Source organism: Biomphalaria glabrata, chromosome 14 (genome assembly GCF_947242115.1).
Source record: "Biomphalaria glabrata chromosome 14, xgBioGlab47.1, whole genome shotgun sequence".
Classification (NCBI taxonomy): domain Eukaryota; kingdom Metazoa; phylum Mollusca; class Gastropoda; family Planorbidae; genus Biomphalaria; species Biomphalaria glabrata.
In genome coordinates, this window is record NC_074724.1 from 25,521,864 (window position 1) to 25,541,264 (window position 19,401).

At 34.2% G+C, this 19,401-nt stretch overlaps 1 protein-coding gene across 1 annotated transcript; it reads left to right on the top strand.

Annotated features, from left to right (window-relative positions):
- Window positions 1-4,229: 4,229 nt before the first annotated feature.
- LOC106061178 (platelet-activating factor acetylhydrolase IB subunit alpha2-like) lies at window positions 4,230-14,857 on the top strand. The gene is made up of 5 exons (XM_013219258.2): window positions 4,230-4,475; window positions 5,650-5,739; window positions 6,570-6,686; window positions 7,550-7,672; window positions 8,229-14,857. Exons 1-5 carry the CDS (start codon window positions 4,407-4,409, stop codon window positions 8,553-8,555), a joined length of 726 nt encoding a protein of 241 aa, XP_013074712.2. The 5' UTR covers window positions 4,230-4,406; the 3' UTR covers window positions 8,556-14,857.
- The last annotated feature ends 4,544 nt before the right edge of the window (window positions 14,858-19,401 follow it).

Below are 19,401 nucleotides of genomic sequence, written 5' to 3' on the forward strand. Positions count from 1 at the left end.
TCTCTCTCTCTCTCTCTCTCTCTCAGAGGCAAATCTTAATTGAGCAAAGTATGGTTGCCTAGTCGTGCGAAATACGCACTGAACTGTCGTTCGGTGGTCCCAATGGTCTCGGGTTCATACCCTGCTCGCTGCCATCCCTCTTCGTCCAGCGGGAGCTTTGGACTAGATTGTCTTCCACTCTGAAGGAACATCCAAAGCAAGTAAAGGAAAACGAACAAAGAACCGAAGAGATTTCTCGACATAAGTGGATCGCTATGGAATCAGCCTAACAGTAGGTAACATTTTATGGTATAAGGGAAATAACTCAACATTACAATCCTTTATGTATATACATAATACCTTCCCTTTCTAAACTTCAATCTAACATAATAGATGTTGATACCCTATTACAGTGATGTTCAATAGCTTTCAAACCGGGGGCCAAATGAATTCCATATACCGGTACTCTTATGACGGGCCGAATTACCCACAAAAATACAAAATAGAATTGAAATAAATCAGACATGGAGCGCGGTAGCAGAAGTGTTTTAGTGCTTGCTTCCGAATCTGGGGTCCTTAGTTCGAATTTCGGTGAAGACTGGGATTTTGAATTTGGGGATTTTTAGGGCGCCCCTGTGTCCACCCAACTCAAATGGGTACTTGACTTTAGTTGGGGAAAAAGGTAAAGGCAATTGGACGTTGTGCTGGCCACATGACACCCTGCTCTTTAACCGTTGGCAATGAAACAGATGACCTTGCCATCATCTACCCTATAGATCGCAATGTCTGAACCAGAAACATGTTTTATAACAGTAAAAAGCAGTGGCATAGCTAGGGATTTGGGGGCCGGGGGACTTGACCTCTTTAGGCGCCTCTGCATTTTGACATTCGACATCATGACATGAGAGGACGGTGTAATATTTAATGTAAAAACAAATTTTCGACATTCATTTGGGGGCCCCCTCAAATTTTCACAATTGTACCCCTCTTTCCCCACCCTGGCTACGCCATTGGTAAGAAGTGGATGCGTGAAGTTTCTTTCCACTATCAAACGATTGAATGTCCAACTGAATCGTAGAGTTTTGAGGCTGAACGTGTAATCAATGTAGAAACTGTTAAAATAAACAATTTTCAAATGCAATTAAAACAATTCATTATAATATTTTTTTTTTTGTTATAACTTGATCTTCAGCTGTTTCTGTTATACTGGCAATGCATATTCGAAATAATAATAATAGATACTTTAAGACAAAGCTTATATTAAGTCAAATAGCTCCAATTATTTCGAATTAATAATGTAGGCTAATTATTTATTTTTTTTTGTTCAATAGACTAGCAATAACTATTGGAAATATTTGTATCTATTACTTTGTTCAGCGATTCTTTCATGTTTATAGCATTCTCATTGCGCTATGGTCCAATCACTTTTGTGTTACGATGGTAGATAATGGTATATGGAAGAAAGTATCCATGTTACCTTGTGAAAGCAAGTTTTTAAAATAAGTTACTTGAGTCTGAATACAAACTCGAGCCTCCATGTGTTTTTTAATGCATTTTATATTTATAAAAAAAATAGTTGAACGTCAAGCCAACACAGTAACCACTGTGCCTGGAAAGTGCTTATGAAAATAGAAGATTCAAACTTTAAACCGGTGACATATAATGTATAAATAGGACTACTTCAATTTATACTATTATATCATAACTAATTCACTTATTTCGATGCCAAAAAAATTAATTGCCAATAGTTAATTAAACGATTGGATTTTTTAAAACTGATTCCTGTTTGTCAGATTAAAGAAATAATTGTGAAATTTCATTCATTCTCGCCATACCTCCCCCTGACACAGCTTGCTCTGAGATTCGGTGTGGGAGAAGTAACGTGTTCAAACTTTATACCAGACAGACAGAGTGAGTTAATATACGCTTTGTAAGAAGAGTTGGTTTTGGAGCTAGTTGTTATTTTAAAATTTTTAGCGAAAGACATAAGTTTCTACACAAAGATTATCTCCCCTTAAATGGAACCTGGAATCTGGACACGGTTCTCGAAGACAGCTATAACAATTTTCTTAGAAATTTGATAGTTGTTGTATATCTTTGGGAAAACAATTACTAGCTATTTGTCATACTAGTAATTTCAAAGTATAAAAAAAATAAATTATGAATGTTAGATTAAAGGGAAAATGAAACACTCTTTACACCCCCCTCCCCCGAAGAAAAAATCCTGGTTTACCGTATGTGTAAATATACTAGGCTACTAGTCCAATGATAGCCCTACATGCGAAAATACCAATCCCGAAGACGTGTAGTTTGTTCAAGCTAGTTCTTTAGCTAATTTAAATTATTTAGTATTTATACTTTAATTTTTTTTTTTACTCTTAATAGATTCATTGTTAGATTCTTTAAAAAATCTATAACCTAGAAAATAAGCCTAGATCTATATCAGTGATTCCCAAAGTGGTATATATAGACCCCCAGGGGTCTCCAAAGACTTCCAATGGGTCTACGAAAGGGAAGCAATAAATTGGGGGTCTATGAGTTGCCCTAGGGGGTCTGTGATAATAGATTTCATTTAAGCAGGTCGTGACTTTAATTTTTACATCCCAGTAATGTAATTATTTCATATACTAATAAATGATTGGCACCTTAGTTAATCCTTTAAATATTTATCCTGCTAATGAAACGAAAAATTGTTGTATTTAATTTTAAATTGTAATACTTATCTAAATAGCTTAATTGTGTCTACATGTAACTAATTTTTATCAAAAGAAATGTAGATTTTACAGCGTTTATTATTTGAAATGTGGATTTATCCCTTCATTGTCAAACAAGCTGTTTTCTAAGTGCCTTTTTATGACGATATGAAACTAATTACCCTGGAGTTCATTTGAGACGATGCCACCATGATAAAAAGGTAAAGGTTTGAAAAACGTTCACACTCTAGTCTCAAAGATAAAGGTCAGACTAGACCCACAAGATCTCTCTTCACCATCACATAGAGAAGATGGTGGTCTGTGAGCGGTTTACAAGATCGTTTTACTTATTGCCAAATACGGAATACACTATAGATAAAACATTGAATTTACCAGCTGTTGAAATAGTTTAAATGTTTTTAATTTTTTTTACATAAAAGTACATTTACTATTATTAAACGAATTTCTTTAAGGAACAATACAGTTCATGGGCACATCGGTGGTATGAGTTACCGTTATAACATTAAAAGCTTCTTATGTAATTCTTTGCAAACGACATATACAGTCTGGGATCAGCGGCGTAGCAGGCTCTGACAAAGTGTAGCGCTGTGTGATCTAAACTCCATTATTTTCCCTCAGGTTTGACGCACTGAAGCCTTTCCCATGTCTGGGTAAAGCTGCAAGGTGGAAGAAGTTTGAATTCAGTTTTCCCTCTGCTAGGTGGGTTGCAAGCCAAGGCTAATGGGTCCCTCCTGCCCGAAGCTTACTGGTTTAGGCGCCAGTTACTCGCATTTGCCCCTTCTCCTGTTAGTAAAAATAGTTACGCGGGCCCAACACTTGAGCAACATTGACTTGAATGATCAAGAAATACACAAGAAACTCTTTGCGAAAACTTTGACAAAGATACTTAAGCCAAATGGATTAATTAATATTTAATGTTTGAATGACTACTTCATAAAACAACAAATTCCTTTATAAAACATAATATCCGTAGCAACGGATGATGAACCAGCAAAAAAATACAATAGGCCTATATATATATATAGTATTTCCAGTGTATTTGGTGATTCCAGTCACACTTATTAATTGTTATTTTAATGGATTAAATTTGAACTTTATCAATAAAAAAAAGGATAGATCTCTATAACTTTAAATGTAGCTTTAAATATTGTTTTCACTCATCGACTCATTGGAAAACCAGAAAACATGACAAGGGGTCTACGAGACAAAAAAGTTTGGGAACCACTGATCTATATCATAGACCTATATGTATTATATGGCCTATAATTATGCTTGCCATGGGTGTAGGAAAATATGTAGGTCACAGCTGGGGCTGCGCAGCAACGGGAAATACTGCATTCCTCACTAATCTTAGGACTCGAAGACAAGCCTTATTATTATAAGGCATATATTTATAAATTTAAATTTATTAATTGTTTAGCTCTTCTAGACATTGATTTAGCCTACTTTTACAATTACCAAAGTAAAAGTAATCGAACATTGTAATTACTAAATTAGCATAAATAAATGATAAAATAAAGAGACGCTTCCGTTGTTTGAAAGATGCCATTAAAAAATAGAGACAACAATAGATGATTGTAGTTATAAACTTTTATATACATCCATTAATTCTTTATCTGGGTTTTTCGATCTTATTATCTTAGCTAGCTCTAGATACGACGAAATCTAGACTAGTAAAAAATAACTTATATATAAGTAAAGTAATCTTGTAAGATGGCTAACCCAGCGGCCGAGCCACAGTCAGTCGAGGATGTGCAGGGAGATGGACGATGGATGAGTTTGGTAAACAACTTATATTGATCTAGACTCTAGAATCTACATTCTAGATTCTATAATCCTTTCTAGACACTTAGATCTATAATCTAGATATATTATATTATATACAATCTAGATTATTCTTAGATTTAAACAGAAACTGTAGAGACATGAGTATGAGTCTAAATCTAGAGTAGAGGGCAGAGTGACAATACGAATACAATACATTTATATATTATTACTTTCCTATACTATAGTAAAGTAAAGTAATATAGTATAATACTTGACTATAGGCATAGTGAATAGTGAGTGACCGTCTAAGTCTAGTTAATGATAGTTGGCATTGTTAGATTAGGGCTGTCAAATTAGATCTCTACGTTCTAGACTCTAGATTAGTCTAGATCTAGATAGATCTATTCTATAGACAGGCATTAGATAAAGTCAATAAAGACTTTTATTAGATGTCTAGATTTAAATATCTATATAGAGGAATAGAGGCATTCTTGAACTACATTTAACTCTTTCTCTCCTAACTGACGATATTATATCAGCGTTGATTCCACCAGAATGTGGTAAATAATTACGGAGAGAAAGAGTTAAAGAACGTGTTGATGCCAATCAGGCTCTGGACTGGAAACCACAGGTGTTACTGTAAATGGTGGGAGACTTTCTTCAAAAGTCAACATGGAGATCAGTCTAACAAGAAGCAAATATGGCTGGATGGAGATTTAAGCCAACTGTGGGGTATTGCCCAGAACAGAGTTTGATGGCCCTTGAATGCTTCATTCACCACTGGGAGTCATTCTAATAATTGCAGTTCTAGATCTACGAAAAATTGACATTGACCTCACAAAGCTTAATAGATTAAATTTCACTTAAAAGTTAAAATCTTTAAAGTTGTATGCTGTATAGAATGTAAGAACTTAATAGAAGGCATTGTAACAAAAATTTCAAAGTTGATTTTAACTAGAGACTTAAAGCTTACAAGTTTATGTCTTTGTTTACAATGTCTTGTCACATGTGTATGAAAAATAAGTAGTTTAGGGATGACAGTTTCAAAATGACATGACATAAATATATGATTAATGAAACTTGCATTGTCATAACATTTCCAGTAGCCAAATTTATTTGTGTACGATACATACTATTGATACACACTTTTGATACATACTATTACGTCTGCATTTGTTTTGCACTTCAGCACAATTCTTTCCTCCATGATGCTAAAGAGAAAGAGCCAGAAGTGGTTCTCATTGGAGATTCCCTTATAGCACAAATGACCCAGTCAAGAGTAAGTCTTGGAGCTTTCAATACATTTGTACATGTTAAAGCTGTTTTTTTATTTATTTTTGGTTGTTCTGTTTAGTTAAACTTATAGTTATGTTTTTATACTTTTCATATTGAGAACTGGGGGGGGGGGGGAAGAGGGGCATGATGTAAAGTTTCTCTCTCAGACCTTGCAATCTATGGGGCACATGTTGTTAAGGTCATCTGTTTCCTTGGCCAAAGGTTAATGAGCAGAGTGTTATGTGGCCAGCACAATGACCAACCACCGCTTTTACCTTCTCCAACTATTGTCAGGTACCCATTGCGATTGGGTGGACTCAGGGGTGCCTTAAAAATCCAGAAATTCATAATCCCAGTCTTCAAAGAGATTTCAATCCAGGACCCGCTCAGCCACCACTTCCCCTGGGGAGGCATGATGACAGGCAAAGTGTGTTCTTGGCTGCTGAGCCCATGGGTCACGACGTCAAATCCAGTGAAGACTTAGTCCACCCAACTCTAATGGATTACTGACACGCTGATGAAATAAAGGCGGTTGGTCATTGTGCTGGCCACATTACACCTTTGTTAACCATAGGCCATAAAAACATGATCTTTACCTTGTATATAGATTTTAAAAAAATATATCTTTATTTTTGTATCCTCTCTTCATTTTTGTTTGTTTGTAAAGACAAGTGGCAATGGAAATCATAGATGAAAAGATGCCTTGTTATACATTGATGTAGAATTTAAATGTTTACATGTACCTTGAATGTATTTAATTATAAATATATATTTTTGATAGTGTGTTATGTTAATTCGAAGAATATTTACTTTTTCTATTTTGCCGTCTTCTAGTTGTGGGAGCAAATGTTTGAACCTTTACATTGTCTGAACTTTGGCATTGGTGGGGATAGAACACAGCACATTCTATGGAGAATACACAACGGAGAACTAGACCAGATAGAGCCTAAAGTGAGTATCAGATAAGTAGGCTCATCTCAATCATAGGGTCTGTATATGTAACAGAGATATTGGTTCTTTTCCATCATCTTTTCTATAATGCGACCAGATAACCACCCTGACAGACATCAAGCCTGATTAGATTTTCATTGAGTGGGTTCAATTAGTACAACTATAACACTCCATATACCGTATTTTATGTACATATCACATGTAAAATCATGTAATCTTAACGCCTTTTATGGAAATCTGATAGGAGCTGCTAACTATTTGGGTACTTTATAGGGGTTAGTATCTTCCAGCTTGCCAAATGCTTGACTTTTTATCTTAGTTAGCTATTCCATGTACTTGTATCAGATATCAAGTTCTAAATGTTTACTAGCTATTATTTGTGTCATGTATTAAAAGTGGCCTTATTGTTCTTGGTTTTAAGTTATATTGATAGCTTTTTTTTTAAATTTTATTTTGTGTATATAAACATTCAAAAAACCACCTGTACTTTACAAAATAAAAGTAACAATTTGATAGAAAACACTTTTGAGTGATACCCTACTGAGATGTTATAGCAAGTGTAAGTAGAGCCCATGTTATGGTAAGAAGTTCTCATGGCTATTTTAAAACTAGAAGCCAAATAATTTCACAAGCATTGTATTGTCTTTGATTTCTTTACTGACTTTATTATTTTTTTTTTTTTTAAAAAGTCAGTTTTTTAAAATACATACTTAAAAAAAATAAAATATCTTTATCAGATAATTTATCATTTTATATCAAAACAACAGCCACTAGGCTGCAAACATTTTTACACAGAAATGAAAATAGATGTTCAAAAACTTGTTTCGAACATTTACTTTAAACTGTCTGGTCTCCTTGATTAGGTCATAGTCTTATTAGCTGGAACCAACAATTTTGATGACAGTGCGGAACAAGTGACAGAAGGGATTCTAGCCATTGTGAAACTTATCCGTGACAAACAGCCATCTTCTCATCTCATAGTTGTGGTAACAACATTGTCCTGTTTTTTTTTTGTTGTATCATTAGTTGTTTAGCTTGGGTTTTTTTTTTCTCCTGTTTTGTTAGAAATTTTCTGGCTATCATAAAGAGTAAAATGTAAAAAGTCATTGATTTTACTCACCTGATTGATTTCAATTACCAAAGATTAGGATACATCATTCAAGAGTTATGACTTCATTTAATAGCATCTTAGAAACATCTTACATGAGTATTGTCTTTATTTAATAGCAATTTTAAGAAAACAAATGCTGATTCAGCTCAATAAGTCTATATGCACAATTTGTTATCTAAACCTGTTTCAGTTTTATTGTACATCACTTATATGCAGATTACTTGATATTCAATATTTAAAAACTTTGTTTAGTTTTTCATGGATTGGATCCACTTATCTCATTGGGTGTCAACATATTCCTTTTTATCAACTATTGAATCAGATTTCCTATTTACAATGTTGAAAGTATTGTTCTCATTTGCATTATATTCATATTTTATTGATAAAAGTATAATATAATTTAGTGATTCAATGTTCATTTCCATTTAAAGGGGTTACTGCCAAGAGGAGAAAAGCCTAACCACCTTAGAGAGAAACACTGTGAAATCAACAAGCGACTAGCCGAGGAGCTGAAGGGCGCACCTATGACAAGTTTTCTCAAGATTGATGAGAAGGAGTTCATGTCTAGTGAGGGCGTCATTAGGCGGAGTATCATGTATGACTTTCTCCACCTCACCTCGGACATCGGTTATCAGAAACTGTGTGACCCCCTGTTGGAAGAAATACAAAATGTCTTAGGTATATTCATGAAAGTAGAGAGCACGGCTCTGGAAACTGCATCTTTAGCTGGGGATCTAGACCACTCCCCTAGCAATTAATGAATTTTGTTGTTGTTTTTTTCTTCTATGTGAAATTTTTTTTTTCTCTGTAAGGAACTTTTTGAGTTCATTGCTTTCTGCTATGTTGCTGCCTTCTCATGTGTTAAGATGGTATGAAAAAGGCACATATTCTATTTATTGCAAAGACAATTTTATTTGTCAGAAATATGAGCAAAACCTAAGCGCACATAAATGAAAGTTAGACCTTTTCCTCAAATACTGACCAAATAATAAAAAGACTTTTTGGTAAATCATAAATCGTAACATAAATGTCTTATTGTAGGCTTTATAACTACATTTGCTTGTACAGCTGGCTTCATATCTTATTATTATCTATAATATTTGAAAAGCTGTTTTTTTTTTGTTTTCTTTTTTTTTTTAAGGAACAAATTGTCCCCAAGCCAAACAAGCTTAATTTTGACAATTTTTAAAACTTACTATTGTGATATATTATTTATAAACTTAGGAAGATCATAGAACCATTGTGTTACAAATCTTGTGCCAATTAGTGCTAAGATTGTCATTGGTATTTGTTTTACCTTTTTTCTCTATTTTTTAGCTTGACATAAAAGCTTGTGTTCTTATGGTAACAATGTGCCAATGTTTGCAAAAAGTGTTGAATCGATAAAAAGCTTTCTGTGTTGTCCATCTATTGCCTTTCACTATCTCACTTGAACAACACTAGGATTAGATGCAACAAGTTCTTTCTTATTTCCTAATATTTCCATCTAGCTCTAAACCATGACCATCTAGACAGAATAGTCTAGTTTCAATGTTTGCTTTTTCACTGAACAAACATAGCACTGAAGCTGTTGACAGATTCACATCCCCTTGACCATGGCTTTAGTCCAGTGCAGTGGTAGTTGTGTTCATCACCAATCTATAATATTACATTTTGTTTTGTTTATTGGCACTTCTATGTGTGCAAATTTACAACTTTGTATTTTAAGCTAATTAAAAACTTTGCAGTTTCTGATAGAATTTCATTTGCTAGCACATCGTGTCTTTAAAAGCTACTCTGTTGTTTCTCCCTTGGGGGGGAACTAAATATGCCTTTTTTTTTTATTTGGTTGTTGTAGAGACTTGCAAAAGATTTACTGATTCTATAAAGTTGACTTCGTCAGTTTTCTTTAAGCTTGTGTTTTATTTTTATACCTTGGTACTAGAAATGACAATAAACATTTAATTCCTTTTTTGAGGTAAAATGTCACTTTAACCTAAAGCTCGTTGTCTGCTGCTCTGTACTTGTCATTCTGTCTCACTTCCAGGTGGACTTCAAATATATGATGACCTCACTCTGTGGGCTTGAAAAATGATTTTTTTTTTTTAATTGAGCATAAAATCCATTCCTTCTGCATTGTTTATACCATCTGGCAAGTTGAATGCTGTAGTTTCTATTGAAATGATTGAGAAACTTGTTTCTTTTTTTTTTTTTTATATATTTCAGGATGGCATGTTCATTAATCAGGTAGAGAATAGACATTGAATTACATACATGTAGAGATATGCTTGAATTATTTTTTTATTATTTCAATTGTATTGTCATTTTAAAATAAGAAGCTTGGCCATTTGCATTTTTAACAAATTTAAATGTTCAAATTAAATATAATTATTCAAATAATTTAATAATAAGTGTTTATTAAGTAAAGTATATATATATATATGAATTATTGGACACAGACTCTGAGAAATCACTATTTTCATTTTAATGAGGATGAACCAAAATAGAGTTCCACCTAAGACATAAAGTTCCTGTAACTGTAAGACTAAGTAGTGCAGTAGTGGTTACTCTGAACCTTGAAATGGTTTAGCTAGAGCTCTGGAGAGAAGTTTTAAGTTCTTATTAGAAGTTTTCAGTTCTGAGGGTTGATAGCTTACATTACTATTGGACTACATAAAATGATAAATTGAGCTCCATCTTTGGTTGTTTGGTTGTGTGCTTTGCATTTAATGTTCTTTGTTTAGTGTATGATCAAATAAGGTGGTTGTAATGGTGGTTGTATTGGCTGTTGGGTTAAAAACAAAATTATTTGTTTCGTAGTGGATCAGGGTGTTTCTTGTTTTAAGTTATCTGGATTAAAGAAAATGTTTTTCTGCCTATTTAGTTTCTAGTCTTCTGTGGCCTGCATTTTGAGTTGGGTTTTTTTCCAGTTCACATTTTTATCTTCTTATATTAACAAACTAACTGCATACCTTTTAACTAACATTCCTTATTCATTGAACTATTTCATGAGCTTTCTGGCAACCAAGGCTGTGTATACACAGAAGCGATTCTGTTTATTTTAGAATACAACAAAAATATGAATGTTTTCATTTCTTTTAAAGAACTAATGAAGTGACATATTTAGTATAATGTTGATTCTGATTCCCCAGTTGTATTGGATTAGCATTGTTAACTTTTGGTAACATACAGATTCTAACTATTAGTTTTGATTAGCAGTATTTATTATGTGTTCATTAAGCCAGTATATACAACAGCAGTTGCTAAAGCTACAGTATACAATTTAGAATGCATTGGAGATGAGCAAGTCTGTATAACTTGGGATTTTTTGTGACTTTATGACAAATACTTCTAGGAGAGGAGTCAGTGAATAGAACCTCTACCCAAGTATTATTAGGCCATAGAAACCTTTCAGTTTTAAAGTCATAACACAACATGGAGTCAGGGTAGGATAACTAGCTGTGTACTAGTCTAACAAAAGTATTGGGGTTAAAATTTGGGGGGGGGGGGGGCAGGGGATTGAGGATTCATGGCATTATATGTTTGTAACTGGGAAATCTTTAAGCTTGCAAATCCTATTGTAACACATATACTGGAACTGTTGGCTAATGGTCAGTGTTTCTTGACCTAACCATAGCCTGCTGCAAGATTTCCAGGAAAGAAAATGATTTGGGAACTGTTGGTATCAATTTGAGTTTAAGCCATCAAAGTGCTTCTAAAGAAAAGAGATATTTTGTATTATGTGGAAATCAATTTTAGAAAGTTATGGAGTATTCATGAATATTTAGGGTTAACCCTTAAAACAAGAGAAAGATGACTAAGCATGAAAGTGTTTGAGGCAGGTTATTTATAATTCTACAGTTTGTCTAGTTGTATGTGCACTTGTTTTTTAATTTGTGCTATTCATGAAGATCATTTGAACACAAATTTGTATACAGATTGTTGTTTTTATAAAATTCTTGTAGCTTTTAATTGTGAAGTTTTTTCACAGCAATAGTTGCAGGATGTTAAAATCTCTATTAATAAATGTATTAGTTCAAACAATCTCCATGGTTACGTAATTATTTGTATTGAAATTTTTTTTTTCTTTACAACTTATTAATCAGATCAAGAAATCATAGATTTCTTCTTCCTCTTCTTTTTTCCTATTGTCTTAAGAGTTGATACTAAGACTCTTGCAACTCTAGGCCTATGGAAGCTTGGCCTCCATTTGACTGTCTGAACAAACTTCTGACTGGGAAAGATCCAAGATGTAAATTATTACATCCCTATTACCAAAGGCTCATATCCCAAGGCACTTAGATTAGAATGGAGGCCAGTGGCTGAAAACATCAAGGGAATCTCCCCCCTATTCCTTCTGTGTACCACATCTGTCTAAATGAACTTGTTCTCTTCAAACTTCATCTCTCCATTGTTCACTTGTTTCCATGAAGTCATTTGAAGCTATTCCCATTTCTACACATCTATTTCCATGGCAACGTAAGAGAAGGAATGAATTTGTTTTCTCTCCTCTTTTGGTTTACTTTGGGTCTAGATGGAATACAAAATGTTATTATCAACATGTATACTCTCATACATTTTTTTTACTGCATTGTATCTTTAGTTTTCTTTTATTGTCATTTGAATTTTATTGACATTTTTGTTTTGGTTTATATTTGATAGATTCTTCTGTCACTTAGAACTACTATGTTGGTGAAGCTTAACTTTTGTTTTTTATTTTTTAATGCACAACTTTCTGCAATAAGCATGCTCAGTGCCGTCTGGTCCAATCGCTTTTTCTGGGCTTGTGGGGTTACAGGGAGGTTTTCATGCTGCCTTTAGGCACTCAGCAAACATACCTTTGATCTAGTCTGAATTTGAACTTGAACTCCAGCCCCCCCCCCCCACCCGATAGGTAGCCAAGTGGTGTAGGCCACTAAATGAATACCATCTCACCACTTCACTGGGTCTCACTATTTTGTGAATTATTTCACAACTTTTCCTTGAGTGTAAATATAAGACTGCCATCAGAAGACTTAAATTGAGGAAGTTCCTAAATGATAAAAAAAAAAGGTATGGGAATGATTGGTTTCATTAATTCAGACATAAATCTTCTTCCTTTATTCATAGTTTCCCTTTCAGACCTTGTGAAAGTTGTGGTCTATAGGGCAGATGATGTAAAGGTCATCTGTTTCTGTGGCCTGCCGTTAACGAGGGTGTCATGTGGCCAGCACAACGACCCTTTACTTTTCCCCAACTAATGTCAGGTACCCATTAGAGCTGGGTGGAGTCTAGACGCCTTCATTCATGGCTCAACTTATTTTGTAGCTTGAACGTTTTGGTTTCTTCATTGTCAACATTTTGTTTTCTTGAACCTTTGATCCATGAGGTACTGATTGATTATTGATCCATGAGGAACTGATTGATTATTGATCCATGAGGAACTGATTGATTATTGATCCATGAGGTACTGATTGATTATTGCTAGAAGGCTATTTTGAAACCAGGTCTGACTGTAAAGATGGGTTGACGCTGGTCAACACTCTCCACGGTCTTAAACAACATAAATGATTAAATGACACTATAGACAATAAACACATTTTAATTCATCCACAGTATTTGCCTAATTGAAGAAGAATCTATTCATTCATAGAATTATCTAGAGCTCCCATCATTTTTTTAAATCTGCACTTAATATAGATAAAACATTGCTAATTGCTAATCTGTCATTAAGTGTGCCTTGGTTGGTTGTCTTTTAGCAAGTTGTTGAAACAATTTTGTGTGAGTCTTTTGTTGCAGAAACCTTTTTTTTTTTTTTCAAATCAGTAGACTGTACTTGTGCACCAGGAATTGTTTTCTCTTTAAAAAAAAAAACAACAATTTTCAGAATTTTTTTTTTTTAATTTCTTTTTGAAGTAATATTTCACTAACATGTTGTGTTAAAATTATGTCAGAATTTCAATCTAATTTTAGATTGAAAGATTTTGTTTTAACTATTTGATGAAAAATATTTTATCCTATGTTCAATAAAATTAACAACATGAAAGATATTAGAAAAAAAAAGCAAAGTAGAGCCTATTTATTGATAACTAATAGTAGAATGTCAGAGATTTCATACTTTGAAAGGATTGTTCTTTTTAATTTAAATCCCATATACCAGTTATAAAACATTCATGTATATGTTCACATTCATATATATATATATATATATATATATATATATATATAAAACAGATAACCTCTAACTACATAACAATTCATGTAAAACAAACATTTTGAACTTAACTCTTTCTCTCCTAACCGACGATACCAACGTTGATTCCACCAGAATGTGGTAAATAATTACGGAGAGAAAGAGTTAACAAAGACTTACTTTATAGTTCAGTTGTTATTATAATTATTACTTAATTTTATTATTATTTTAAAGAAAAAGTACCCATTGTTTAACATTGTGAAGTATAGGGCTGATAATGTAAAGGTCATCTGTTTCTGTACCTGATGGTTAAAGAGGATGTCATTTGGCCACACCACGACCCACTTTCCCCAACTAATGTGAGGTAACCCATTAGAGCTGCATGGATTCATGGATTCAGGGGCATCTTAAAAATCTCAAAGTTGGAAAAAAAACTCCCAGTCTTCACAGAGATTTGAACCCAAGCCTCCTCAGTGTGGAAGCCACATGGTTTACTTGGTACCGGTATTGTAATTGTGGGTCTCATTAAATTGTGTGCAGGATAAAAAAATTGTTTTTCAACTTTTGTGTGTCATTAACACTCGCAGTATTTCTGTTGAACTCTATGTCTTTGTCCAGCAGCATGCATTATTAGACAAGTCAATCCTGTTTGAAATGTTGGGTTGATAGACTTGTCAAGATATTGTCACTCTGTGGGACAGCCGAGGATATTAATATTATGACCTGTATATTTTTGTTGTTTGGCCATTCAATGTGAGCTTACATTGTGTTAGTGTACTCACCACTGGGTTATGCCAATGTAGCCTATTCTAATTATGATGTAACCCATTCTTGACTTTGTTAGTTTTACGTAAAGAAAATATTTTGTGTCTGTGTCAAGGTGCAATAAACACTTGTAGATGTTTTCAAGTTTCTTGGTTTTAATTACTTGATTTCAAGTCTGCTGGAGAGTTGCATGTTAACTAGAGTAATCTTCTCTTTGTTTACATTTTGATTGATCCAGTGTAGGTTTCGCATTAAAATATACTAAGAGTAAGTGTAGAGAATTCGATCTGGAGAGACGTGGGTACAATAGAAGGGAATTGAAACAAACAAAAACTAGATTTAAAAAAAATTGAAATATTATTTTATTAAGATTGGGAGAGATTGTGAAATAAATAGACGAAACAATTAATATGAAAAATGATTAATTTTTTTTTTAAATACCTGCTTCAGGAAGCTGATGGTGGTCTAAGATTTCTCATTCTGTTTAATTTCTTGTACTGTTTCGATATAGCAAGGAGTCTTACCCGTACTACTTATGTTCATGAAGTCTACATAAGACAGTCCGCAAATTGTTTAGGTACATCGTCCACTCGTTCCACTCCTTATTGAAGACAAAGAAACATTTGAGTCGAGTGCGGGAATTCCCGATGAAACGGTGTTTAAAAAAATTATTTTATGTCATTGGGAACAATTCATTGATAAAAAGACAAGCCAAATTTTATTTTAAGATGATAAAATATTTCTATTCACTTATAACGGTCAAACCAGAGTTTCACTGGGTGGCCAATCAGCTGCTAGTGATGGTTTTCTTAAAGATATAAATAAATATGTCAAATCCTAGGAGCCGTTTTGTTACGTAATACAAGATAAACAAAAATCTTTTTCCAACTTTTTCCTTCCACCCATGAAGAGAATGCAGATTAATAGAAGGAATTGTAAACACAATGTCAAGGACGCCTAATAGAAAGACTGTTGCTGTCAACTAGATATATATATATAACTCAAGAGTATCTGGATGTCTGCCTGGTCGTGTGGTATGCTCTCTTGACTTACGTTCGCTGGTCACGGGTTCGCCGCCACCTCCGACATCCAGAGTGAGGTTTTCAAATCTGAAGAAACACCCGAAACGTGTAAGAGATACACAACTTTATATTATTGCCTAGAGCTAGCAGTCTAAACGTGTAAGAGATACACAACTTTACATTATTGCCTAGAGCTAGCAGTCTAAACGTGTAAGAGATACACAACTTTACATTATTGCCTAGAGCTAGCAGTCTAAACGTGTAAGAGATACACAACTTTACATTATTGCCTAGAGCTAGCAGTCTAAACGTGTAAGAGATACACAACTTTACATTATTGCCTAGAGCTAGCAGTCTAAACGTGTAAGAGATACACAACTTTACATTATTGCCTAGAGCTAGCAGTCTAAACGTTTTTGAAATACCTACGCATTTTGTTTGCACCACTGTCATGAAGCGAATCTCTCTGTAGAAATTTCATTCTGGAGTACCAAAAATGGGAACCCCTTCGTACATAAATGTTTAAGAACCGTTCAAAAACATCTTATTAAAACAATAAAATATGAGAAAAAGATGGAGAAACAAGGGGGAAAATGTAAAGAAAATGTATCAAAAGATTTGATTTTATTATTTTAAGTAAATACGCCGCGGAACATTATGTTTCATGTTACCATTGTAAAATTCATAGATCACAGACCTATATATTGTATTTTATATATAGGTCTGTATGATAGCTCTAGAACTAGACTCTAGATAGACAGTAAGTGAATTGGACAAAATTGAAAAATAAAATCAAGGGATCTCATGCTGCTGTTTTCGTATTAAAGACAAGCAACATCTGATTGAATCTAAACCTTAAATACTGAAAAAGATGAGAATACCTGACGAAATCAAGGGATCTCATGCGCTTGTTTTCTTATTAAAGAAGAGCAACATCAAATTGAATCTAAACCTAGAACTCATACAGAAAAAGATGAGAATCCCTGATGAAGAATTGATTAAGTCGAGAAAGAGAATTAAATACACAATCAAACGAAACATGTTATTGTGCAGTCTGAGAGTTGTAAACTCTGGCTCGAACAGCTGGACAACGAAGGTTATCACTCTCGGGACCAGGACCACAGTGTAAGTCATTATGACCAACAGTAGCATCTTGACCACTTGAAGGTCTCGTTTGGAATATTTAGAAGAATTCGTTGCTATATATTTTGATCTGGCTGGAGTGTATGGCAACTTATTTCTGAAGTCCGAAGATTTGTGAAGAATGTTTGCGATGACCACAGTGCTGCTGACCATAATAATCAAACTAAGTAACGGATATAAGAAATTGAAATATTTATAAAACTCTAAATACACTTGTCCGTGGGTAAAGTAAAAATGTGAAAACTGATAAATGGCTTCTGGTTGGTCTAGAGCTGACGTCTTTATCCATTTCACTTCCAGGATAAACAAAGCAGGAAACAGGGACGCCAGCACAATGACCGAAAGAGTCACGCATGCAAGCCACGTGACTTTGGGTGTCATCAGAGCCTTGACCTGGAGAGGGACGCTAATGCACAGGCATCTTTCCAGGGCTACGTAGCCACCTATGACGTAGGCGATGTTCGTGGCGATGTTCTGCAGACAGTTGACGTGAGGGTAGGTAGCATTTTGCCAAGACCTGCCCAGTGACAGCGACAGAAGAGACAGAGGACCGTAGCACCTGTGGACGACGCCGCACAGGACGCGAACCAGATCCCAGAAGGCGATAGTCGTCATAGTGATATTGATTGTCTCCTTAAACCCCATGGTGGTAAAGACGACGATCGTCAGAATGTTCCCGAAGATTCCCAATAAGGCAATGACGAGGGAGAACCAAGTGTCGACTACAGACGTGAAGGTCGTTAACACATCGTCTGACACAAGAATCTGATCAAAGGTCGTCCTAACTGAAGTTACATTTACCAAATAAAGATAGCTACAGCAATACGATATCATATTACTGGATTTCATACTATTGTATGTCACATTATAGAATGTCACATTACTAGATGTCATATTACCGATTTTTCATATTACTGTAACAAAAAATATTCATTGGGATTCTACAACAGCTTTCAGTCCTAAAGGTTGAAATGAAAGCTGCTACCTCATTTATTACAACGATAGGTTGTGTTTAAGTAGTGCAACTTTAGTAGACATCTCACTGGGCAGACAATACTTAGAATAACCATTACATTAATTTCTGTAATTGTATCGTAGATATAGGTCAGTTGAACTTATATTTTCATCGCATATGAGAGGAGTAACAACTATGTAAATTATGTATAGCTTACATTAGAAGTTTAGTCAACTGTATTCATAGAAATGTACGTCTGTTTACGTTTTGATACGCAGACATATATTTTGATTCTGAAGACAAAATAATTCTGTGTCCCACCCACCGGATGCGCCCGTAGATTTTATACCCTGTTTTTAATAATACACTTTTGTTAGGGATATTCTAAATGCCTTATTCTTTTAGGATTTAAATATGAGTCCATTTGCAAGCCCAATAGATCGAGCTTTCTCCAAGACACATTTTATTAAAAAATCTAGACTATTGTGTTACATGGCAAAATAGATTCTTATAAAGAAGAGGAGATAAACGTCTTTCCAAATATACCCATGTTTCTAGGTGGTATTTTCTACATCTTTATTAATATTATGTTGTCAAGTGAAAGACATAGACATGGAATCCTAAACAAGAAACGCAAAATTTATATACTCCTGCCATCTTCTTATAGGCAGAAAAAAGAAACTTTATATTATATGACATTTAACAATATTTAAAGTTTCCATTCACGTGAATAAGTTGAACGCAAGGTAATATGGACTTTTCATGTAGGCGTACCTCTTTCTCTTTCCCCTCCCCTACTATTCACAGTCATATGTTATTTTCTAAATCGACCATTTTATTACAAAGAGAAAGCTCTAAACTATATAATGACAGCCTCACTAGTGATCGTACACACGCACACACACATACACAATTATTGTCTTAATTGTAGACATTACAATAGTGCTCAAATAAAGCTTTCTAAAAAGCAAAACACTGTAGCGCGGATGGTAAAATGGTAGGTAGACTGTAGTTGTATTGCCGTCTTATACATTTACAATCGACGAATCGTTCATTTCGCGTAACAATGTAAGGGTTAAAACTACGAGGCCTCTAATTGTATCGTTACAAAAATGGCATGGTTAATCTTAGTGATAAAAGTTTTTGTTTAGGTTACGAGTTTATGAATACATCGATATAGAAGATTTTATATTGTTTGTTACAATTTAAGCGCGCAATGAAATTTTAGACTGGAAACAGTACGTCCATTTGATTTTAAGTCACCTTAGTCTTACCTTAGTATTCAGATGTTAACTAAATGAAACTATAATCTAAGTGATGGAATCAAGGCAGAGGTACTCATATACGAGCTTTAAGACGCGTTATACAAAGGGAAAAATAATATTTTATATCTCAGAAACGACCGACTGCATTTCACAATCGATATATCTTTGACAGGTCTGTTGTGCCTAAGGGTGCATAAAATGTATTGGCAAGGTGTTGGTGACTTTGAATCACAAATACCATATATTATACTACTCTCACTATCTCAAAGTTGGTGCCATAAAGTAGAATACCCTATTTTCATA